The 26,979-nt window shown below is 32.6% G+C and overlaps 2 protein-coding genes and 1 long non-coding RNA gene across 21 annotated transcripts in view; 2 read left to right on the top strand and 1 right to left on the bottom strand.

Moving 5' to 3' along the window:
* LOC143256826 (serine/threonine-protein phosphatase 4 regulatory subunit 1-like) overlaps positions 1-3,690 on the top strand; it is a 164,898-nt gene extending 161,208 nt beyond the window's left edge. For all 17 annotated transcript variants that reach the window (XM_076514536.1, XM_076514535.1, XM_076514549.1 and 14 more), the window contains 3 exons: positions 256-416; positions 1,366-1,505; positions 2,597-3,690. In XM_076514536.1, the coding sequence (XP_076370651.1) occupies positions 256-416; positions 1,366-1,505; positions 2,597-2,611 (316 nt within the window). In that variant the 3' untranslated portion in view covers positions 2,612-3,690. The remainder of the gene's footprint in view (positions 1-255; positions 417-1,365; positions 1,506-2,596) is intronic.
* Positions 3,691-10,817: 7,127 nt separating this feature from the next.
* Positions 10,818-26,979, top strand: part of LOC143256825 (uncharacterized) — a 32,644-nt gene continuing 16,482 nt past the window's right edge. The window contains exons 1-2 of the long non-coding RNA XR_013031562.1: positions 10,818-10,961; positions 24,958-25,091. This is a non-coding gene — a long non-coding RNA (uncharacterized LOC143256825). The remainder of the gene's footprint in view (positions 10,962-24,957; positions 25,092-26,979) is intronic.
* The window catches only part of LOC143256824 (NACHT and WD repeat domain-containing protein 2-like), a 42,705-nt gene continuing 38,418 nt past the window's right edge, over positions 22,693-26,979 (bottom strand). For all 3 annotated transcript variants that reach the window (XM_076514532.1, XM_076514534.1, XM_076514533.1), the window contains one exon: positions 22,693-24,673. In XM_076514532.1, the coding sequence (XP_076370647.1) occupies positions 24,456-24,673 (218 nt within the window). In that variant the 3' untranslated portion in view covers positions 22,693-24,455. The remainder of the gene's footprint in view (positions 24,674-26,979) is intronic.

Below are 26,979 nucleotides of genomic sequence, written 5' to 3'. Positions count from 1 at the left end.
TTTTAATTTATTACAATTTTTGTATTGAAAACATCAACTAGATGTATGAATCACTTAATTTAGTTTTCCAAAACAGTTCAGTTAAGAGATTCATTTCGATACTAGCATAATGAGTTTTGCAGCTTTTAGTTTGAATACTTAACACAAATACTAAAGTGATTAAATTTCATTTACTAATATATTATTCTTATCATAGACCAAACCAGTTGGAAACAAAAGTTTCCAGGATTGACTCTTTACTTTCTACATTTTTAGCTTTGCATTTTTATGCCATCATTTTGTCCTAGAAAACTCAGTGCCTATTGAACAATTTGCCTGTGACATTCTTCCACACCTCTTAAAGTTGTCTTGGGATGGTGTTCCAAATGTTAGAATGGCTGTTGCCAAGTGTTTGTCCCAAACAGTTTGGCCTCTTGGTAAGTCAGTTAGCTATTTTCTACTTCTTGTAATCTTTGGAAACTTTAATGTTTGTAGTCTTTCATTGGTAATAGAACTATAACAGTAGTGAATGATTAGTTGCATTGTGTGTTTATTGTCAGTATACTTTATACAATATGTCAAAAGTATTGTAAACTGTCAATATTTAGATGTAAATTGAATTTTTTATAAGTTTTCTATAACAAGCAGGTAACTTTTAAAGTAAAATAGATTTAAAGAATTGTTGAACAGTGATCTGTTTTGTTTAAATAATAAAACAGCCATCTGTTTTCAGCATTGTGCAGGAAAACTAATAAATAAATTATGGTGTTTTTGTTATGGAAGAAAAATCATGATAATTTAATACTAGACAATTTATTTCATATGTAATGGTCACTCTGTCAGAAGTTATGACTGTGTGAAGTAAACATAGTAAAAAAAAAGAAAGAAATCGACAGTAACAAGTGATTTTTTTCATTTTACTATTTTTACTTTTTTGTTATTTTGCCTTGCAGCTTTTTCAAGAGAATACCCAAATTAACACAGCAGCTATTTGCTGTCATTGTGTCCAATAAGGTCATCTCATGAAAAAGCCATAAGGCAAAACATTGAGAAAATAAGAAATGCATTTGAATGCACCCAGATGTCATTACCTCCTGTGCTCCTAAATGGACACTTATTTCAAGGTTTGTCATATAAAGAAGAATTTTGAAGCATGGATTGGTTTTTTATGTTAGTGTTGATTGCCAGAGGATTTACTTTTGACAATGGCTGGTAAGAAATAAATTAATAAAAGTTTATCATGGCACAATTATGAGTATTCAAAGTTACGTACCATAAACATTATAGTGAAAATTATTTTGCTAAGATTTCTTTATATGCACAATTGAAACCATATTTCATATGCAGAAGAAAAGAATAAGTTTGTGTCATACATTTCTGTTGTAGACTATTTTTCCAGCAGCCAGAATCCTCACCATGAATTATTACTTCAAGCCTTAAGAAGGTTACAGGTGGACAATGACAGAGATGTAAGGAATTTTGCTCATCTAGCTCTCCAGGAAAATAGCTATTCTTTTAATCTAATGGTAAGGATATTCTAATAGAAGAATCAAAACATTTTATGTTTAGTTTGTAAATTAAATGTACTAACGTTTTTCTGCAACAAAATAAAAAGTGGGTTATATTTTCTACATGCTTTCTAGGTTTTCAACTCTTTACCTATGGTAGGTATGATTATGATAGTAAAGGACAATAGTAAAACTCAAGTGTATCAGTTTCAAAAAAAAAGCTAATATTAATATTCCTGTGCTAACAACATTGATTAAAAAAGCAGGAATTCATAGAGAATAAATAATAAAAAGTTGTCACTGGAGTTATCTGTTTTAAGAAAAGAACTTAATCATTCAAAATAAGTCATGCAGTATTAAGAACTTTAAACAACTTATTTTAATCATTCAAAATAAGTCATGCAGTATTAAGAACTTTAAACAACTTATTCTTTTTATATGGTTTACTTCCATATTTATAAATATATAGGCCCGGCATGGCCAGGTGGGTTAAGGCGTTCGACTCGTAATTTGAGGGTCTTTGGTTTGAATCCCCATCCTACTAAATATGCTCACTTTTTCAACTGTGTGGATGCTATAATGTGACAATCAATTTCACTGTTCATTGATAAAAGAGTAATCCAAGAATTGACAGTGGGTGGTGATGATGCCTTCCTTCTAGTCTTACACTGCTAAATTAGGGACGGCTAGCACAGATAGCTCTCGTGTAGCTTTGTGCGAAATTCAAAAACAAACTAACTATATATAGGACCAATAACAACAAGCACAAGCTTTTTTTAAGGAATATCTAGAATGTAAATTACATTTCTAAACAAAACTTGGTTAGTTTTTATATAATGTATTGTTTTTTTTTTAAAAAAGATTGTGTAGAAATATATAAAATTGCTATATTGATACTTGTACATTTTACTTTTTTTTTTTTTTTTGCTAGTATCAAGGTGTGATACTTATTTATCATACTGTTTTCATAATGTATTCTTATCTTCAATACCAACTTTTAAAACTCATAGAATAAGTTACTACTTAAACATAGATTTTACTTGTTTTTCAAACTGTTAAGATAGAATTATATTTTGGTGAAAATTGACTGGAGAACTCTTTTGCTTCAGGTTCCTCCGGTTTAGGCACCAACAAAGTAGAACTTCTGTCAGCTGTCTAGTCTCTGTGGTCTCCAGGTTTATCTCACGTTGAAAAAAATAAACATTGGAAGTCCTGTTTAGAGCAACTTAAACTGTCAACTTGTATGTGGTCTCAGCCATGTGGTAAACTTTCTCAACAACCATCATGATTAGAATGTGCAATTTATTATCTCAATCAGTTGCTCATTGAGTTGGCTGTGATATACATCTATGTTTGATGCTTGATATATCTTTCAACTGGCAGAAAAATGAAGGAACATTAGGAAGATACTAGTAATTGTAAAAGTTTAGTTAATATGTACAGAAAAAATAAACATTTGAAAACTGATTTGCAAGATTTTCTTTTACACATTAGCGTATGTATCTGTATATTTGTTGTACAGTTGTCAGTAACTGTGCTACTGTTTGTATTTCACTTTCTTCTCTGAGATACAGAGTACTGCCATCAAATTAATTATGTGATCTCCAAAAACGAAATTCTATGAACAGGAATTGGACTTTCTTTTTAAACTGAAGACATCAGTCCTAAATTGTGTCATCCTATACTTGATTTTCTTGTTTAAAATGTAATAGTTTGATTCAAATATACTTCATTGCTCTCAAAATGTTAGACAAAGTATGTTAGAAACTTTAAACATTTCAAATTAATTTACAGCTTGGTAAGTGGCCAAAAGTTGTATTTGTGTCAGTTTGAAGTATTTTACTATACTTGGTACTTTATTGTAGTGAAGAAGTTAATAAACAAATTGCAGTGAGGGTAAATAAAAACCAAGTTAAATGTGTGCATAGGCTGGTTATTATGAATTGTTAGTTTGGACAAGCCCTAATATAGTGGGGTAGAGATGGAAAGTATCTTTTATTGAAGAGTTATAAAATTTTACAGGGGCCATGTGTTAAATGTTATGCTTAAAAAGTGGTATTAAAAAAAACATGTTGTTAAAGATTGTGTCATTCAATTGATCATGCTCTAGTAACTGACTCATACGTTTATGAGTCAAATTTTGTAATCAAAAATTGAGTCTTATCTGAAATCTGAAAATAAAACTCATAATTTTAAAAAAAAATTGTTTCTCATTTCTTATACAGTACTGGTTTTGCCTTTGTAGTTTAATATTTTCTAAAGTTAATGTAAGATCATTATAGTCAGATATTTTAATTTTGCACAGCTTTCCTTTTCAAATTTTCATGAGGTCAACACCTAAAACATTGTAAATAAGAAACAGTGTCAGTGATAGATACCTGCATAGTACAGGTAACTTTTTTAATAGTGAATTTTGTTTTACATAAAATTACAAATCACAGGTGTAAGATTATAATAGTATGGCTTTATCTTGGGTGATGTGCTGTTGTTATTCCAAACTGTTGTAACAAAAATAAAACTGAAAAGAAATTCAGTTTTTGATTCCGTGGCTTTGAGAAGAGCTGGTTTTGAGAGTTGCTCACACCAAGTTTTGATTTTAGTGTTTCTCTTCACGCCAGTTTCAGTGAATTTGGTTTAGCTATCTTCTCCAAGGTTGAACCAGTTTGTGCTTCTTATCCAAGTAAGAATTGGATAAATGAGATAATAAAGGAATTGTAAAAGCATCTCTCAGTTTAGGTAGAGCTTTCTTCCAATAATAAGTGATATGCAGCTTGTTTACAGCTCTTGCCAATGTTTATAAATTTCCTTCTGATGCTGAGGATTATCATTCTGATAATGATTCTTCATTATATGAAGAAAGATAATATTGACATGCCACTTATTTTAAGATTGGTCAACAACATTGAGTTATTGGTCATTTTTCTCTAGTACTAAAGTTGTATCAAGTGATTGGGGAAGAAATACTACCAATCATTTACAATATTAATTTCATGCTAATTTTTCCTGCAAATTGAAAAGGAAAACAAAAGGCAAAAAAAAATCTATATTGCAAGAATTTTGCCCACAAGTAATAGTGTTAAAGTATTTGCTATGGAAATAGTTTTTATCTGTAATAGAACTACCGTAGGGTGTATTTATACAGATAAATTTCGTTATCACCTCATGCTTACTTTTTATTATGTATGTAGGCTTGTGCACTTTTCCTCAGTTTAAAGCAAGTTTTTCCTACTTTTGGTATTAATGTGAATTCCATCTTTAAAAAATTTAGCCTTTAATTTATTGTTTGCCATTATTAAAAGATAATTCTAGCTATTTTGTCATACTTCAAAGTGTTTAGACATTTTAGTTCTTGTAGAAAATGCCCAACATGCAGATTGTAACAAGTGAACAAGTCAACAGTAATCCAACGTGCACACTTTAAATAAACCAGTGAAACTGCAACTCGTTCAGCAGAATTAATTCCATGATTACACATTAGAAATTATATTATCCATTGACAATGAGACTCTTTTATAGTTACAAAACCAATGTTTCTCCATATTATTTTATGAATGGTTTATAAACTTGAACTGAAGTAACGTTAATGAAATATCCTTTAGACATGCTGAAGGAATACAAATACGTTGTGTGACGTGTGGAACTAAAGAGGGAAGATGAACATCAGAAGCATGTAATGGTAAACTAAGAAGATACTTTCAAAAAGCATTAAACCTCCTGCTAAAGATAGTGTTAACAATTACTACTATGACAGCTGGTAGAAATGATTTAAGCTCCACATTTCTTCAACATTTACCACTGATGCATCTTTGAATAAAATAGATTGTGCAATTTTGAATATTTGAGCTCAAACACTAGATTAACATGATTGTATGTCCAAGATGTACTCAGCTGACTGTTGTATAATTTGAAACGTGAATCCATACATTTCTTGTGTATGATGATGTCATCCTAGCTGGAAAGAGTTCTGCAAAAGTCACCTAGACAGAAAATAATTTGTAGTCAGTAAACCTGCAAAGTAGAAATACTGTACCAATTGTAACAGTGGAAACGTGATTAATCTTTTGAAGAGCAAGTGTAACAAATAAAGAAAGAAGTAAAATACACTTTGATAGGTCTTACAAAATATTTAAATGAATTCCCTCATGGAATTGAACTGACGAAGTTTTGGATAACCTCTCTTTCAAGAACTCATTTTTTAAGAATATTCACATAAGGTCTGTGCGAGTTTTTTTGTTTGTTTCTTTTGGAGGGGTGGGTGGAGGGTTCACCTCGCAACTATTTACTGCATTGTCCAACAAGATTGTGTCTACAGTTTTGGGTTGGGTACATATTTTGTTCTAGAGAGAGCAATATGTTTGGCTTGTTCTTCTATGTTCAATGATTATGTTTATTTGTATCTTTAATTTGTACATATCAACTGTCAAGTATTGATATTACACACATTTTCAGAGGAGAAGTTACGGTATGTACATGCAGTGTCATTTGACCAGCCGGTTATGGTTGTATCCAGTGATGGGTATATTTTGTCAGTTTTGGGTATATATCTTGCTTGTGATCCTAAATGACGATACAGTAATTACATGTGTTTTGTAAAATAATAATGAAATGAAGTAATGTAATTTAACCAATATTTTTAAGCACCCATCGCCCCAAAGTATGAAGAGCGTTTGTGTGACAATGCAACACAAACCATGAATGCTTGATTTCACAAAGCCATGCCCATCCTATGATAAAATGATACTGGTAACCATTTGTACAAGATAAAACTGGAACACTATTTTCTAAATACAATAAGACAAAGTTATAAAAGATATTTTTTTAATTGTTGGCATGTTAAAGTGATAACATTATTGTGAATTGTGAAGTGGACCATCCACATTTGTTTTAAATTTGTCCTTACATAGTTTAGGGAATGTTAAGTAAAACTAAATTAGTTCGTATTTTCAAAATACTGCAGGTAGATTAAGAAATGATAAGAAGTTATTGTACCTACAGAAAGGACAGCTCCAGGATTAGGTAGAGAATTGTTTTTGTATTTATTTAGGGGTGAGGAGAAGCGTTGTGTACAGCGCTTTGTATAGTAAGCATATACATGCACAGGAGGAATTTGGAATTTCGCACAAAGCTTCTCGAGGGCTATCTGTGCTAGCCATCCCTAATTTAGTAGTGTAAAGCTAGAGGGAAGGCAGCTAGTCATCACCACCCACCGCCAACTCTTGGGCTACTTTTTTACCAACGAATAGTGGGATTGACCGTAACATTATACACCCCCACGGCTGGGAGGGCGAGCACGTTAAGCGCGAACCCGCGACCCTCGGATTACGAGTCGCACGCCTTACGCGCTTGGCCATGCCAGGCCGCACAGGAGGAATAAGGTGTATCCTATCTTTGATAAGTGAGCATTTTCCTCTTCTGAAATATCTTATGTTTAATGCAACTTCATGTATAATGGTTCATACCAGAAGTGCAGTTTTAGATAGTATCATATTACTTCAAAGCTCTTCAGCAGTGAGGTAAAATTAGAAAACATTTTAGTCATTTACGAGATCACTAAATTATCTTCATTGGGAATGAAGTATTTTAAATTCAACTTCATGCAAACTAAGAAACATAAATTTTAGTTCTGGTAAGAAAAAAATAAATTACCAATAGTTTTGCAATTGTTTCTGGGATTCTAAGAACACGCAACGTACACACACTGTGGGATAGGCGTCTTTTATATTTCGGAGTGCACTGACATTCTCTATGGTTTGTTTTTGAATTTCACGTGAAGCTACATGAGGGCTATCTGCGCTAGCCGTCCCTAATTTAGCAGCGTAAGACTAGAGGGAAGGGAGTTAGTTATCACCACATACCGCCAACTCTTGGGCTACTCTTTTACCAACGGATAGTGGAATTGACCGTCACATTATAATGTCACCACAGCTGAAATGGCGAGCATGTTTGGTGTGACCGAGATTCGAACCCGTGACCCTCAAATTATGAGTCGAACGCCTTAACCCACTTGGCCATGCCAGGCCGACATTCTCTATACAATAATACATGAACATCAGATGAAGTTGATATAAAGAACCCTTTCTTGAGTTATACCCACATTCCATAAGATACTTCTGTGGCCAATGACAGTCAATTTATTAATAATGTGAAAAAGTGTGGATAAACATTAATAAGAGGGTGTTGGAAGCGGGTTATAAAAAGCACCACTGTTGCTGCTGCTTTGGCTACTATCTCTTCGTATAAGGTAACCCTAATCATCATAGTGTGTACCGTGTTTAAATATCCTCAGTCACAAAAAAAAACCACAAGAGACTCCTCTAGGCGTTGCGCTAAAAATTTAAATATTTTGTCCCAGAAAACTACTTGATTCTACTATTCAGAATCTTTTTTTTTTTTAGATTTGAAATTCATAGAGTATTAAATTTTGCGAAGACTAAATTAATATGTTTGCACATCTAAATCAATAAGTGAGGCAGCAGCAATTTCTTTTTGCAAATATGAACGTTCAGCTTTATCCACTATATCTTCAGCAATTATACTATGACTCAATAAATACCCTCATTTTAGCTAAAGTTAAAGAAAATAATGCCTTTATCTTGGGAACAGTGACATGAGGTCATCAGATTCTAATGACTATTATCCGACTATTGTTTCTTTTTCCCATTTCGTATAGCTTAATTAACGTTTCCATACGCTTTCTGGGCATTTTATCCTTCATATTCTCTGGATAACATGCCACCCTTTTGACAATGCTTCTGGAATAAGTGTAATAATTTGACCCCCTACACAGCTTATATCCACTTCGGAACGAATACAATGGATCAGAGACAGTGCTTGGTTAATAGCTAGTGGAGTAGCAGTAATATCGACTTGATCTTGTTCATTCAACTAAGAATTTACACAGCAGATGTAAATAGTGTTTTAAGGACGTAAGTGACATCCTCGTTTCAATATTCAGTTCATTTACTCCGCACGCATTAAACTTGGAAGCAAAACTTCTGCCTTGGATATATTGGACGAGCAAATGATTTTAGCAGCATTAACCTCCCATTGAACCTCATGTGTGCTTCGGTTTCTGTTTTTTTGCTTTGAACTTTTTCACTGACGTTGGACCATTCAACAGACTGGCTTCAAGTACTTTCTGGGTAGCACCTGCGAATCTATCTCTATATGTTAAAGCCATGTATATGTCTATTTTTAGAGTTGTGTCATTTCCGTCTTCCACAAATGAGTTGAATGTCAAGTTCAAATATGAAAAGTGAGTATCCCGTCTCCTTCTGCCAATTTGAGCCTCCGTATAAATCCGCTTCTCAACATGCATTCCAACATTGAAATGGTATATATATAGGATCAGACCCTGTGAGGCAAAGCCTGTAGTGTTGTCATTTTAAAGTACACTCGCAACTTGTATATCATCTTGTTCTGTGTATTCTTCCACCACATAACCAATGAATTCGTAATGAAATCCAGTAACACCTTTATTATCACACATCTGATCCTCACTGAGCAAAACAATGACTTTTCCTTTTTTTTTATTATTATCAAAGTACTTCATTTGGCTTTCTCGGTACTTCATTGGTTACACCTTCTGCTTATGATCAAGCACAATAAGCATCATTAATGAATCCATCTTAATTTCTTCTTTAACTTTGTTGATCTCATCAAATTCAACTTTTGCTCTAAGACTATGAGTCATGTACCATAATGTCGTATTTTGTAGGATCAGAATGGATGCTAACGTTGATTTCATTCTCTTTGTTATATCAAGATCATCCACCAAGACTGACCTAACTGTAGTGCCGAAAAATTACAAAAGACGTGGTTGTGAGCATGATCACATCGTTCATCTAGTGCAAACGTACAGTAATGGGTCTGATTGTCAGGTGATAAACTAAAATGTTTATGTGTGTGTAACTATATGGCAAAAATAACATTATTTATTTGCATCTGTTTTAGATTTGGTCGACGCTTTCTTGAATATCATTTGTCACAATTTCTTCAGGATACTTCATGTTGCTTGATCTTGCCATCATGAAATCGAATACTGAACTGTTATATCTTAATCGAATATAGTAGTTTGAGAAACCAGCTTTTGTTTCGCCTCTTTTACTCAACAGTTTAAAGATATCGTGAAATGTATGTATCCCAACCTGTTCATGAGTATCAAAGAAATTTTTATGCGTTTTGTGAAGGACTTCAGTACTTTGTCCGCCACGTTCATAGACCAGTATATCTTAAAATATGTGGTTGTGAATTATTATATTCATTATGTGACCATACTTTACTTGAATCTTCGTTGAATAAATGTAAATACTATCGCAATCTTCTGACTTTCTTCATGGAACGAATAATTGTGTTTTGGCAGATCTGTTTCACACTCCAGAGTAGCAAACATCTTTCTCAAGATATTCTGAGTAATATATAACACTACACCTCTTTCTGGGCCAGGCATGGCCTAGCGCGTAAGGCGTAAGACTCGTAATCCGAGAGTCGCGGGTTCGCGCCCGCGTCGCGCCAAACATGCTCGCCCTCCCAGCCGTGAGGGCATTATAATGTGACGGTCAATCCCACTATTCGTTGGTACAAGAGTAGCCCAAGAGTTGGCGGTTGTTGGTGATGACTAGCTGCCTTCCCTCTAGTCTTACACTGCTAAATTAGGGACGGCTCTGTGCAGTGGGCTAACAACATACTCACTCAAATACTTGTTGAAGAATCCGCAAGCGATTGCGGCCCTATGTTCCTAGATGGAATCTAATGGTGATAACTTTAACTTAACACCTATTTCTAAAAGTTTGGGGACAAAATACATCTTCATTTCAAATGGATTAGTCGGTTACAAAAGTTGGAATAACTTTCAGTATTTGTGTGCATGGTTGAACAGCCCTCTATCTTTGTCTGACACTTTGCAATGCATTAGCTTTATATCCACCTATAGGTAAACATTCCAAAGTTGTGCGATTGGTAATAATACCCAAGGCTTTGGAATTTAGCAGTAACGGGTTCAGAGGCTTTAACGTGTCTATCTTCTTCAGAATTAATATCATACATTTTGCTTTCTGCTAATATGATTTGATTTCGACCTTTCAGGACGCCTGCACTTCTTATTACTCTTCTTTTTCCACTTTAAACATCATTTTTTTGCTTCTAATTAATATTATATGTTTTATTAGAGCATGAATCCAAAGATAAGCAGTATCTATAAACGTTATAGTCGAAACAGTCTCCTTTCTTTTTATATATCTATGTTTCTGGCAAAGCATTTTATAGATTTCACTCATGAATATATTTTCTTTTAATGAAAAGAAGTTTTTTTTTGTTTTTTTAGATTGGATTATTAAATTACGGCTAAGTAGTCTGGCGCCTTCAATCTGTTTTTCAACTCCGACGTGTTTTTCCTAAATTTGGATCGGTTTTCGGCGACCATTAGCCTTAAGTATATACGTGTGATTTGAAAGCTTATGCAGAACGTTGAGTGAGGTAACAATGAATATTGTATTCAAAGTTGTACTACTACTGTTTTTGTGTCACGAAAGTTTAGAAAAATTAAGCCATGGATTACCAATGAATTGGTTTTGTTAATGATTAAAAGAGATAAGTTAAAAAAGAAAGTACATCAATTTCCTGATGATATTTATCTAAAGATTAGATTTAAGTGTTTAAGGAATTATGTTGTTAGCTTGACCCGTAAGACTAAATGGACTTATCATAACCTGTTTAAGAATGCTAAAACTATTAAACAGAATTGGAATATTGTTAACTCTATTATTGATGTTAAAAAAAAAAAAGAAATTTTGTAATTTTGGTACTACTGATTTATCTGATTTGAATTATTTTTTTGTTAATGTTGCTAAATCTACTTGCTCCGATCCTAAATTTTGTTCTCAGGGCATGCCTCCTGCTCCTTCTTCTTCTTGTTACGTATATCCTGTTACTGTATCTGAAACTATGAATAATATTTTCTCCTTATCAAATTCAGCTTCTAATGGTGTAGATGGTGTTTCGGTTAAGATTTTGAAAGCTAATGCTAATCTTTTTGCACCAATTTTGACTTTTTTAATTAATTTATCTTTTACTCAAGGGAAGTTTCTTAATGCTTTAAAGTTATCATTGGTCATTCCTATTTATAAATCTGGTAATATTTCTGATTTTACGAATTATAGACCTATTTCCTTATTAATACATTTCTCTAAACTATTTGAAAAATCTATGAAGATTAGAATTTTAATATTTCTTGATAGACATTCAGTTTTGTCTCCTTCTCAATTTGGCTTTCGGCCTGGGCTTGGAACGGAGGTTGCTGTTGCTAAACTTGTGGGAAGTATTACAGAAGCTTTGGATTCTGATCTTCATCCAATTGCTGTTTTTCTTGACTTAGCCAAAGCTTTTGATTCTGTTAATCATAAAATATTGTTAAATAAATTATCTTATTATGGTTTTAGAGGCATTGTTTTTATTGGTTTTTTCTTACTTTCACAATAGAAAGCAATCGGTTTGTATCCATAATAATTATAGTGATTGGCTTACAATTAATGTTGGAGTACCACAAGGTTCTGTTCTGGGCCCTTTATTATTTCTCATTTATATAAATGATATTCTTTACCAACAGTTTTTTGGAGATATCCAAGCCTATGCCGATGATATTGCTGTTGTTTATAGTAAGCCAAATCTAATTAATGAAGCCATTATTTCTAGTGATCTTAATAAAATTAAAAATTGGCTTTTCTGTAATGGCTTATCCTTAAATATATCTAAATCTTTTCTTCTTCAGTTTAACCTTTATGGTGTCATTCCAGCTTTTCCTTCTATTTTTATCATTCCAATGATTGTTATACTTACCCTAATTGTAAGTGTCCCAAATTGACTCAAGTTTCCTCTGTTAAATATTTAGGAATTATTTTAGATCGAAAATTAAATTGGCAATTTCATATTAATTCTTTAGTTAATAAATTAAAATATAGTTCTATGCTAATTTTTGAACTTAGTCATTGTGCTCCTTATCATATTTTGTTAAGTGTATATTATGCTCTCTTTCAATCTTTCTTACAGTATTGTATTTCAATTTGGGGTGGCACATATAAGACTTTTTTAATTCCTATTCACAAGTTGCAAAAAAGTGTTTTCTCTCTTATTTTTACTCATAGGCTTGATACCGATTTCAGTAAATTTAACTCCCTCTTTCATATGATAAACTTTATTTATATTTTTTAGCTTTATCTACAATGCATGTTTCTTTTAATAGGCCTTTTAAAGTCACTTCATATTTTACACGACTTCAATCTTTTTTTCCAATTAATGTACCCATACCACGTAAAACAGTTACACTTCATCAATATCTTTATTTGGCACCTTGTATTCATAATTTTATTCCTTATAGTATAAGATCTTCTATTAATCGTGTTAATCAAAAGAAATACTTAAAACAATGGATCTTAAATACTGATGATAATATTCTGGGAACTTTATATTGATTTTGTAAGTTTTGATTTTACTTTATTATGTGTTTAACCATCACAGGACGAGTTAACTCTTTGTTGATGGTTTTATATTGTTATTTGATTTTTTGTGTCTAATTTATTGCTTAATAAATTTATTATTATTATTATTATTATTATGTTATCAATAAACTGTGTGAAAGATAGGCTTTTTACGGTCTCTAGTAAAGCATCCATTTCCACATTTTTTTAAGTTCATAACCAAAGACAAAGGGTAGTTTACCTCAATTTGTTTATATATTCTGAAGGAAAGTTTGTAATAATATTTTTATTTTGTTTTTAATAACCACAGTTTCTCCACACAAATTATATATTTCACTGAACAAAGACGTCTTTAATGTTATCGAGCGACAAACAAATGTGTATTCTCAAACGGGCCGATGTTTTTCTGTGAGAATATTCGGGTTAAATGAATAGAATAACAGAAGGTTTGATCATGAAATATATCACACTGTAAATATTAGTTTACTGGCTTTGAGCTGTGAAAAAGGAAAAAAACATTGTACATGATATAAAACAATCTTTATCACAAACAAAAAATGGGTTTATTGATGAAAGATAATGCCTTTACTGGAAACTGAAAGCTGTAATACAGTTTTTCCCAAGATGCCTGCGTTACTCATATCACTGTTGATCATTCCCATTGAAAGACAACAGGTGTACTATTCGCACAATATCATTTGACTCCCCAGTGGAAAAGATCACTAACTGTTTTCTTATATAGTGTATTAAGCATTACAGTAATATTTCCTGCAGGAAAGCATGCGTAATATCCCCTCCCTAAAAAAAACAACAACAAACAAATAACAATATAAGTAATTACAGTGAAAGCTACTTAGCCACTTCCATGATCTATCTTCTTTATTGGCAAAAAAAACTACCTGCACCTGTATGAACGAAAAAATTTCAGGTGAATTTTAAGAATAATTTTACTAAATAAAACGGGTAAAAACATTTAACACTCCTGCATACTACACAGGTTTTGAGTATTTGTCTGGAAAGATCGTATTGAGGTGGACATACAGTCTGCTAACGACTCTCCATACTGGTAGTTTTCAATCATCAACCAACATGATCCAAATCTTGCGTTTGGAGAGATATTTGTTTGAGCAAGCACATCATAACGTTGCTAGATGGTTGTTTCTACAGAGCTGCAGTGCACTTATTCCTGAGACAATGATAACAGATAAATTTTTCCGTAGATTAATCCATAATATTCCAATATTTAAATGAAGATTACTGACAACAATCTTTCCACGATATACAGCACTAATAACAAAATGGAGTTAATCTTCTTCACTTACTTCAGATTTATTCCGATTAGTTAGAACATAGTCAGTTCTAGCTAGTAAGAATTCAGTGGGGGCTTTGCTCAGAGGACGAACACCAGGCCTTACGTTTACCAGAAAGTGAATCTCACATCCAATACGAGTTGAACTGGTTATAACACTGGGTCTTATTATCTTCCACAATTCACATGATAATACGACACACCTAATACCATATAAGGTGCTCATTTTCCTTCCTATCATCCGGGTCTCCATCTGTTTCTAGGTGCCTCCTTAATGAGATGGGGCATCTTTAGACTTTCAGTTAATCTTTTGTCAGTAGTCTAATAACAACTCCTTCCTTCTTTTCATTTTAATATAGCTTTTTTTCTGTAGGATTTTGAATATCATTTTTTTTATTATGGTTTTCGGACTCTGTGATGATTCATAAAGACAAATCTGCAGTTGTTTCCTATATCAAATACCATGGGTGATATCCTGTTGTGGGGCCTGGCATAGCCTAGCGCGTTAAGGCGTGCGCTTCGTAATCTGAGGGTCGCGGGTTCGCGCCCGCGTCGCGCTAAACATGCTCGCCCTCCCAGCCATGGGGTTGTATAATGTGACGGTCAATCCCACTATTCGTTAGTAAAAGAGTAGCCCAAGAGTTGGCGGTGGGTGGTGATGACTAGCTGCCTTCCCTCTAGTCTTACACTGCTAAATTGGGGACGGCTAGCACAGATAGCCCTCGAGTAGCTTTGTGCGAAATTCCCAAACAAACAAACAAACAAAATATCCTGTTGTACTCTCTTTGTTTCCACACTTCTGACTTCTTTTTTATGGATCTATTCTTTACATTATATCTAATAACTTGTATTTTGCATGCCCTAATTCTTGTCTTGGAATATCTTTTCCAACTCCCAAAAATTTATTTATGGAGTGGTCCCTTGATTTGCTGATGTTTCAATGGCTGTGCTCTAGTATGGTAACTCCTCTTTTCGATGCTTTTGCCACTCTTCTCAAAACCACACTTCTCTTTTTTTGGTCCCCAGTTTTTCATCTTGTAGCTCTTGCTATGAATGCTTTTAATCAGTACTGGTCCAACGTTTTTCTGTGCCTAACCTGCTATTCATTCTCTTTTCATTTGCTTTCTTTCGTTCTAGTCACTCTGTGTTAAGTCCTTCTGGTTTTCTGTACTGTTTATCTCAGCTGTCTTGAACCTTCTCTAGTCTTCTATTCTATTTTCGTTATGCTTGTTCCTCCTTTAACCTCATTCTTTACTCTCCTATCTGGGTTTTTAACTAAATTTAACCCACCAATTATAATATGATGCATCCTAGCTACTCTACACCATCTGGTGCATCTGTTTCCAAAATTGAACTCGTGTTCTTTCAATCTAGCTTAGCGATACGTGTCTGTACTACACGTAAAGAGTATACCCTGAAACAGGTGAGTGCTGTTTCCCACGGGTGTGATTCTATGATTTAGGGTGTCATGCTTCAAGGGCTTTAGACTTCAGGCACCTTCCAAAAACGGGTCATCTAGGTGAATTTTGCAGGTGAAGGGTATACTTTGGTACAAATGGGTTGCAGTATCCTATAGATATAATCTATATTTTAGTATATCACGATCCACGGGCTTTCTTTGACAATCTTCCAAAGGGTAAATGTTGCACCAGTCTCTGTAATTCTAGCTATTATGTGAATGGAGATAAATTGTCGTGTCGGAAGCTAATATTTTTCAATACTGAAAGTATATTCATGATAGATATTAACTTCTTCTCACGCTCCACACCCATCTGTCCCACTTTCTGTGTGCCTTTTTATGCCAAATGTAAAAGTGATGAGTGTATTTCGCAGCATAAGAGGGGCACATCCGCGCTAGGAGGGTATGTTGCACTTTTTTGGTGAAGAGTTTTCATATGTTCATTTTTATGTTACAACACAGCTATACCATGTGATGTTAGAGGAGGTAATTATTTATTAAAAATACGTTTTCAATATAAGAAAATGGTAACTTCTTTTTCTAAATTGTGGTTCCCATCAACATGAAAGTGTTCATTTTTTTGCTTCCAGTGCCAACTTCAATAAAAACCCAAACACACCATTGGATTTGTGCATGTTATATATCTAACAGTTAATGTTAATTTGATGGTAAATTAAATTGCGTTTCGTCCTTGTCCTTTGCAGTCATTTTTAAAAGCTCCTCTCAACCGCATTAGCCAGCATAGAAAATCTGTGAAGAAGGCTAGTCAGTCTGGTAGACAGATATGATACACAATAATTATGAATATATATATGATTTGTTTATTTATGTTTGTATAATATTATCAGAATCTGTAATTTGATAAAATACTTTTTGACTTACCAGTTTCTGTTTAATATAAAGTTAAGAATTATACTCTTCTTGCACAAAGTGTAATATGATTATGTTATATCTCTTTATCTATTTGTATATTTTCAGTTTAACAGAATATTATACTTTCAAATTGAAAATATATATGTTTTCCTCTTTATTATTTTCAAAAAGATGCAATTTAAAGTAAATGTTGGCTACGGAATGAGGAAGTGAGGCAACAACTGTCTCTTTGTTACTCAGAATTCATTTTATTTCTTTTATTCAAGATTTCAGAATTATGAATGTGCATTACAAAGCAGACTCCTTGATCCAAACTAGAATTCAATTTACTAGCAGCCATTTTCACAATTAGTGATTTTTTTTTCAATGTTGTAAAGAAGCAACAAAACTATTTCAAAATGACGTTGACAGAAGAAATTTGTAAAAGTTAGTCCTACAAATACTAAAATTATGTATGAACTAGATAAATGCTGATTATTGTTTTTTTCTGAAAATTAAATCTAAATAAACCTTTTATGAATATGTTCTCCAAAATTTAGTTATATTATAGTAACGATATAGGTATAAAAAATGTTCACCGTTTTTTTCTTGTATTTCACAAAAGCAACATTTTATATATATATTTATCATCTACTGTAAGTGGTCACTGATTTGAATTTCGACTCATATTTTTGTTATATTTTCAAATCCACTTTTTTGGTAAAGCCTTATGTATTAAACTATACGAAAACACTGGTCTTCGAACAAATATTTCTAAATAATCAAATGTTTAACTCTGTGATCTGTTAATTGTAATGGCAAAGACAAAAAAATTGAGAGAAAATACACGAAGGTATAACTTTCCGTAAAAATTGCTTGCAGAATGTTTGACTAAATATTTAAAAATCGTTTACCTAGGTTGAGAAACATAAATTAAAATGTACTATAGTGTCATCTATTGGGTTTAAAATATATTTAAGCTGTGTATGACACAAACACGTGTTTATATCAAATTATATGTAATATGATACGATCTTTGGTTTAGTGTATAATGGTATTCAAAAAGCTTTCTACAAATATAATAGTTTTTTTTTAATTCACATAAAATCTCGAATTAACTGAGATTTAAATGCAAGGCTTTTACATGAGAGTCGAATGCTATAGCTACTGTGACACCAGATATTTCTAATCGAATGTAAAATAAATATTTTAAACTATTTAAACTATTCTATTATTCTGGCTTTAATAATATTGTATTATCTTGCACTGAACATAACGATTTAATAAGTAAGATAAGTTAGACAAAATCCCCAATCAACTGGGATTTGGATACAAGATTTCCACTTAAGACTATACTGAGCAAATTTGAACAGTACCAACAAACTGAGCATTATAAACACATAGCAGCTTATAAATATATATACGAGATAAAGAATATTTACATATACAGAAGTGTATAAACATTTTAATAAAATATTAGGAAATAGGAATGGGAGCACCAAAGAGTAAAGACGTTCGGGAGGAATGGGCGGAAACATTACATTACTTAGTGAGATTTGGCATGATGCGACCTCATGCTTCTGTCCATTTTACTTCGTGTTCTTTTTGTAACTTAATAACTGTGTGCACTGCTGTGAAAAGTATTCACCCCTTGAAAAGTTCCCGCATTTTGTTAGAATATGCACAGTCTACTTCAAATGAGAAAGTTAAAAAATGCTGATATTATGGAATTAAATTAGATTTTCAAAGAAAATTAAAACATTTCGAATTTCAAATGTGTTCATCCTCTTTGATATGACCATAAATCTATCTAGGTGTAAAAGATTAGCTTGAAAGGTCAACAAAAATTAGTGTTATGGTGTCTGTCTGTGTGTAATTAAAATGGTTTAACTTGACTTTAGAGTTAAAACATATGTTCAAGCTTACAACTCGTGTATTGATATGATAAACCAATTATGAACACAAGGAGCTTTCCAAACAAGTCAGGAATAAAGTTGTACGAGAGCACAGATCAGTTCAAGGTTACAAGAAAATTTCAAGATCGCAGAATGTCACTTTGAGTATGGTAAAGTCCATCATTAAGAAATAGAATGTAATTCATACCACCCAGTCACTACTCAGAGCAGGATGCCCTTCCAAACTAAGCAGCCAGGTAAGCAGGAAATTATCTAGGAATGCCACTGGGAAGCCAACAGTAACTTTAAAAAAATTGTAAAATTCCATACTAAGTTAAGATTCAGTGTTCATACACTGACAAAATTCCAGTTCCTACACAATGTTGTACTGTATGGGCGAGTGGGAAGAAAGAAGTAATTAATGAAAATGAATCATATTTAATCTTCTATGGAGTTTGCAACAGAGCATGTAGATGATACTGTAGTTATCTGGCAAAAGGTTTAGTGGTAAGACAAAACAAAAATTGAGCTTTCTGGTGTAAATTCAAAGCATTACATCTGGCCCAAGTCCAACACTGCACATCACACAGTCAACACCATTCCAACTCTCAAGCATGGTAGTGACAGCATCATGTTATAGAAATGCTTCTCATTTAGAGGGATTGGGAAGTTTGTCAGAATTCAAGGGAAGATGGGTGGTGCAAAAGACAAGCAAATCCTAGAGGAATACTTGCTTACATCAGTCAAGAATTTAGAACTGAGTCAAACATTTACATTTCAGGACAATGACCTGAAACACAAGGCCAAAGCCATACTGGAGTGGTTTCAAAAGAAGAAAGTGAATTTCCTGGAGTAGCTCAGTTAAAGTCTTGACTTGAATCTAACAGAAAATTTATGGGAAGACTCGAAGGTTGCAGTCCATCAATGATGCCCAATGAACTTGTCAGATCCAGAGCAATTTTGCCAGGAAGAATGGGCAAACATTATATCAATTATATCATCCCATTGTGCAAGGCTGGTAGCAATCTATCGAAAATGACTCACAGCAGTACTTACTGCTAATGGTGCTTGCACCAAACAGTGATTTAGGGGGTTGAATACTTATGCAATCAGCAGATTTCAGTTGGTATATATATTATTTATAAGGTTTGCTGAGATTCACCCCCTTCACATATAACAGTGTTAACTTTGATCATTAGAGTTCTGAACAAAAGCAAATTCACTATTAGTACTTTTTATGTTATTTGTTTTTCTTCAAAATGTGACATTATTGGACCGTACGTAGTCAGATTTCTCTGTCATGGACTTCATTTCATCAATCGAGCACAACTACACGTATGTAATCAAATTATGTGACCCTAACAAAATTCTTGACACTATAAGGTGGAATGTTTGATGCTGGAAGGGAGATGTTCCAATAGTCATACTTTTGGGAGACATCATTACTATCTGATTGAAAAGTTACGGGCCAAAATAACAGTATCAAAACTGCTGATTTCTGAATTTTTTAAATTTTAGATTATTTAGACAGGATTAGTTAATGATAAAATTCAATCCAAGTCTCCAATTGGCTCAAAGTTCAAAGTAAAACACAAAGTAGGAATGGGCAGGTAGATGTCCTCACCTCCACTTTGAAGTTGCACTATGTCAAAATCACCAAGTGTTGTAATGTTATCCCACCAATTCCTATCATGTTTTGGTACTCTCAGTCCTACTTACAAATTTCCTTATTTAATGTTTCACACTTATCTCATAGTTTGTTTTTGCTACTTATATTGGTTTGTTTGTTTGTTTTCAAATTTCGCGCAAAGCTACATGAGGCTATCTGTGCTCGCCGTTCCTAATTTAGCAGTGTAAGACAAGAGGAAAGGCAGCTAGTCATCACCACCCACTGCCAACTCTTGGGTGACTCTTATCAACGAATAATGGGATTGGTTGTAACATTATAATGCCCCCATGGCTGAAAGGGCGAGCATGTTTGGTGTGATGGGGATTCGAACCTGCGACCCTGAGATTACAAGTCAAGTACCCTAACCACCTGGTCATCTACTTATATTGGAGTATAACTAGACCTGGTCCTAACCCTCTAGTACCTTTTCTTCACTCTTGGTACTAAGTCTCGTGAATGACTGGGTTCTAGGCCTTTTGTTCTTGTAGCTTTTGCAGATATATTTTGCAATCATTTTTCTTTCATCTAGCCAGTGTGGCAGCCTTTTTTTTGGCTGGAGTAATTGATAAATTGTGTTTTGCATATTCAGCATCATCAAGGCCATCGAGAGTTATTTTGGTCCCAGGAGGTAATTATGTACACATGGGGCCTTGCGATATCAGTTAACTAGAAAATGCAATTTTCTGAGCCTTTTTTATGGCAAAGTTTTAATACACTCTGAAAAGTGAATTTAGCGAGCTTTTATACAGGCTCCTGATCATTTCACTTTTCTTCTCTTTTTATCAAGCTAATACAGTCACAGGCTGGTCATGTAACATGCACACTAAGCAATCATGCACTTGAACCTGATACGAGAGCAGGCTGTTAACTGGCAACTCACAAAGCATGCTCATAATCATAGAATAGACTACTAATGTATTGTTAGCTTGTTAATAGTGCTGCAAAATGGCTATTGTTATTACTTGTTATTGCCAATATTATAATTAAATATAAGAAAGTGCTTTTGACCAATGTAGCATAATTCAAACATCAACATTTAGGTTTACATAAGGTGAAAGCAGGAGAGAGCTATGCCATTTCAATAACTTTATTTAGTAAAACAGTCAGATTGAGAAATTTATGGTTTTGTGAAATTTACGTTTTTAATTTACAGACTTTCTCAAGTGCTCTGGTGGCTTGTTACTCTGCATTTGATTTGTTTACTATTTAATAGTGTGTGTGTAAGGTGTTCATAAAGTTTTGTTTACATTCTGTTTGCAGTGTGTTTAAGATTTTAATTTGTATTGCACATCTGACCCATTCTTACTATAAAATATTACTGCACTTATAACAATGACTTATGTAACCAACCGAACTAAGAACTTCAAGTAATAAACTAAACATGTTTAAAGGTAAAAAGGTAATTTTACTTATCACGATTGATGCCAGATTTTTGTTAAGAATACCTCACATTTACAAAGTTTAGAAACCAGTCCAAATGAATCATAATTTGTTTAGTATACGAAAGAGAACTAGAACTTACATTTCTTACAAAATAAACAATTTCACCCCTTCCACCACAGGTGTGTTCCTGTCATCAACAAATATTTTATTACTTAAAGAACATGGAAAAGCTAGATAGCCTACTTGTTGAAATAAATCTGTTTTATTTTGTAATTAACATACCTTTAACTACACTTGAACCAATAGTTACACTCTCTTTCTCGTTTAGTAGACTGAACTTTTGAAAACAAAATCTTAATATTCCATGAAATAAAATTAATAAAGTGTAAACCTGTAACAACTTTCACGTCCATAACTCTGTAGATACAATGAAGGAAAAATAAGTATAACAACTTTCACGTCCATAACTCTGTAGATACAATGAAGGAAAAATAAATATAACAACTTTCACGTCCATAACTCTGTAGATACAATGAAGGAAAAATAAATATAACAACTTTCACGTCCATAACTCTGTAGATACAATGAAGGAAAAATAAATATAAACTTCAAATTGATGTTGTAACAAATAATTACAATAATGAGAAGAAAAAATCAGTTATGTAGTAGTAAACCTAATAATTTAGTATATACTAGTAATTTCAAACATAATGAATGTTGTGGTTACTGTAAAATGTATTTTAAGTTTGAATAAAAAAAACCCAACTCTATTGTTATTTGTTATTTTCAAACAACTTAAAAGCATGACCCTGAATCTTAGGCTAACTTGATTAAGAAATGTAATATTTGTTTCTCAGTTACTGGTGAGTTTTGCAATAGTTTAGTGGTGAGCTCACTGACTTACGTTAAAATCCATGGTTTGATTCCTCATGATGGACAGAGTGCTGATAGCCCATTGTACTGAAACCAGCAACAGTCTAGTGTCTTTAGAAAAATATGCAAGAAAATAAGGAAGGGTTTTAAGGTATTTCCCATAATGCCTTTTACAAACTGAAATATATTCTTCACCTTGTGCTTGTATGATATATGTATAACCTGAGAAAAATATTTCTACCATTATATTAATACAATATTCTTCATCTAATCAAGTGAAAACTGAATGAATTGAGATTTAATGGTTTTATCCTTTAATGCCAGGTAAACTTATAACATATAAAAGATAAACAGAAAGAAATAACAGTAAAATTAGAGTATCAATTACATAAAGGCAATTCTTGGCCAACAAAAAAAGTTACAATATAGTTTTAGTACCAAGTGGAATCTGTAACACAATTAAATTTGAACACAATATTTAGAACAGAAAAATACTTTTAAAACACTGCATTAAGAAAAAAAAAGTATAAAAAACATATTGGATACGTTAAAGTATTCAACAATACAAAAAATGGAAAAAAAATATAAAACAATTAAATGCACAATAAAAATAAAGAAACACTACAATTACAAAATATATTTAAATGACACGAAAACCAAAATACTAGAATTAAATTAAATGCATAAAAAATCATTATTAATAAGAAAATTATGTCGGTAACATAAACAATTAACAATATTATGACACTAAAATCACCTAATGTTAAAACCATTTATGTTTTGCATTATGGTATTACCAAGTTTTTAAAATTAAATTTTTTAATATTTTTTTTACTTACAAGATGCATAAATTTTGGCAATGAGCTAGTGCAGTTGCATCTTTAAATCTTTTAGTTATGGTAATAAAATTTTCTGCAAAATATATAATTAGACTTTTGAATTACTTTCAGACAGGCCAATTAGAATTCAATCTGACACTTATTCTAAGTCCTTTGAGAGGTTAGGGTGTGAGTTGCATGACTCATTTTGATTTTAGGTGTCACAGCAATTGCAATTTTTAAAACTTTCTAGAAATAAAAAATTACAAGAGACTGAGTAATTTATCTGAGTTAGCATTTTTTGGTAAACCTAAAAATTTTGAGGACAAAGAAGGAAACTGAAATGATTTAAAATGTTTAATGAATTAGAAAATTCTGAATTGTTACATTAATTTGCTATGAAAATTACTAACATAGTTTACTGCATATATTTTCCAATTACGCCCCTCTTCAAGGAAAGTTTGTCTTGAAAATAACTCTTTTAACATATATATTTGATGATCAGTAAATACTGTTTTGTTTCACTCTGAGAAAACAGTAACTCTTCCTATAACTATGAATGTATTTTAAAGCTGGAACTTTATTTAACAGTTCTTTTTTTGTTTTATATTCCTAAAGTAGCAAAATCAGTACCTTTTGCAATAACAATTATTTTAAGTTAAATATCATTTCCTTTCTTCTTTCTAAAATTATTTCAGTACTAGTACAATTAAATATGAAATGCAATCAAAATCAATGTTAAAAGTTTCTTAACCATACTTTGAAATTATACAAGAAAAAATCATTAAAAAAAGACAACACCATATATATAAAGAAAAGAACAGTATTATGTTTTATAATAATAAATACACACATTATAATAAGCACTCACAATAGTTTTAAGAGTAAAAATGCCACTTGAAGCATGTATTTTAAGAATTTAAAATTTTTCTTATGGGTATTAATAACTATTTAGAATACTTGATAATTATATCTTAATTATGACAAATGCTATTATGAAGCACAATGACAACAAAATCGGTACAGTTACTAATTCTGACGTCTTTAAAATGACTTGAGGTGATCAAGTAATGCCATATGTTAAGAAATGATCTATACAAGCTAACATTTTTGAGTTTCCCCAGTGATCAGTGGCAGGCCTAGCTAAAGTCAGCAGCACAGGGATCCTGGCCACCACTCATGTGCGTTTGTTTGAGTGGCACAAGGTTGCATGAGATTTGGCTCTTGGTATTGGTCATATTATTGTTCTTCACCGACATAAAAAATCTTGCCTTTGTTTTCTGGATCTCCAAACTCGACAACATTTCTTTTTTCTTCCTCGATTGTGCTACGATGACACAGGAGAAGGGTAACTAGTTCATCTTTACCTTCAAGACCCATCACTACTGCTCTACCATCTGAAGAGAACTCACAGCAAGAAATTGCTTGATCAGGTGTAAACACTGCTAGGCAAATGCCTGCAACAAGGCAAAAAATATATACTTAGTAAAAGAAAATGTCACAAAATAAATTAATTTTCTCAATATACTGGTTTGCCATTTCTAAAGATGGTTAAGTACATTATACTAAAATGATTTATAATATGCAAATCAGCAAATCACAAAAATTACATTTTTACATTATTCGGAGTTTTAAAGGTAGTGTGGTGCCACCAAAAACAGATTGCTTTTTGTAAGGATATGTAATAGACCTTTCTGGAACACACCAGTCATACACTCAAAAAATAAGGTTTTTTTTTCAGAACAGGAAATTAGAACTTCCAAGATAGAAATATCCCTTGTACTTAGCAGTATTGGAAAACAAAGGAATATGGATCAACATGGAAAACCAGGACTATCTAGTAAAAGACTTGCAACAAGTTGTGCCCCAGTAGTGGTAAGCAAAGTTCTGCATTTTGTAACAGGTAAATATCCATTAACAAAAAAGTCAGCATATAAAATCTATGAGTTCAAAGCAACAGTATACAACACAATTAAGAAAAATCTCCATCTGTATATGAGGCCAGGAGGATATGGTATCACCAAGATAAGGCTTCCAGTAAAACATTCCATTCAACTGTCACATACTTTAAGTAACTGGAAAATGAAATTAGTATTTTGTGCTATTTCATATTATTATACACCTGTTAATTTGTTTAATGCTATACCAATGGATTTCTGTGCAATCAGACTGTGGAAATAGATGCTGGGAAACTATTGTCCTTGACTCTAGATAGTTTTTGGAAAACATCAGTGAGTAATGTTGTAATTTTGATATGATAGCCACACAAAGAAACCTTCTAGAATGCAATCTACACTGCAGTGCTATTGTCAAGATGCACACAATCATTAGGTAGATGACACAACTGGATGTGGTGAAATGATTTGTAACTAATCTTAATATAATGTTCTTTACTTTTATATATACATATTTGCAATGTACAAACGTGGGAAAATATTTGTTAAACAGTATTTGAAATAGTTAAAAAATTAAATATATCAAAAAAAAATACAAAAGAATGTATGCCCCAAAAGACATCTTCAAAAAATGTTTTCTATGAAATAAGGAGAGTTAATGTGTGTGGGACAATTAAAAATATGTATATGTATTAAAATATATTTTAATGAGACTTTTAAAGAAATAAGTTTGTTTATAATAAACATAAAAAACATAAAACTTTTAATATCTAAACTAAGCTGCATCCTAAACCACAAGAAGAACAATTCAAAAGTGTACCTGCTGTGATTCTTGCTTGTTTACATGGAGAAGCACATTATTTACACAATACTGAAATATAAAAACTGTCATATAAAGAAAGTACAACTGGCTTAAACATAGGCTCTTCTGTTTCTCCTTGACTTAATGGTCTTTACATTTCCTTTTTTTGAAGAACTTTTTGCAAGAAAATATGCAAATATAAATGGAATCCAACAACTGAAGTTTGATTACATTATGTCAAGGATTAGAATAACAGAACAAAATTAAATTGTCAACATGCAAGCAGAAGTATATTCGAGATATCTGAAGTATAAGAAAGATTAGATCATGGGTTACAGCATAATTAAAGATGAAAAAAAAACTTTAGGTAGGAAATTCAAAACCCTATGTTACATAAGGAGGAAGAAGTATATTATTCTAAGATATATTTTTGTATTCCTTGGGCAACATATATTGTAATATGCATTTTGCATTGTTAGACTCAACCACTTGTTTGAGTAGAGCTTCGAAAGATGAAAATAAGAAAAGGGAAAACAAAAATAAAAAAACTTTTTTAGCATTTAATAGTAAAGATGTGAATACTATGAAATTAGCCTAAATACTAGCTGGTCAAAAGTTTAAGACCATACCAAAAAGAAGTCCTAAACAGGGTAGGAAATGCCTAACAAAAGGTCTCAGTAGCGAGTTGCACGACCGTCATTGCAAATAACTTCACAAATTCACTTTGGCATGGTCAATATAAGCGTTTGCAGAAGGCTGGTTGGAATGTTATTTCAAGTGGTGAAGATGGCTTCACAAAGACCATGCACTGTTTGGAATTGATGTCCATTTCTATAGACGTCCCTTGCTATCCACCCCCAAACATTTTCAATGGGGTTCACTTCTGGCAAATGTGCTGGATGGTCCAAAATAATCACATTATTCGCCATAAAAAAGCCCTTTGTCCTGCTGAAAGATCCAGTTATTTCCACACAAGCAAGAGCCTTCAGTCAATAAGGATGCTCTCTCCAACATGCCAATGTAGCCAGCTGCTGTTTGATGCCCCTGTATAGTCTGAAGCTCAATT

This window comes from Tachypleus tridentatus, chromosome 7 (assembly GCF_004210375.1).
Source record: "Tachypleus tridentatus isolate NWPU-2018 chromosome 7, ASM421037v1, whole genome shotgun sequence".
NCBI lineage: Eukaryota > Metazoa > Arthropoda > Merostomata > Xiphosura > Limulidae > Tachypleus > Tachypleus tridentatus.
Note: the sequence above shows the minus strand (reverse complement) of the source record. Positions and strands in the feature narration are given on the sequence as shown.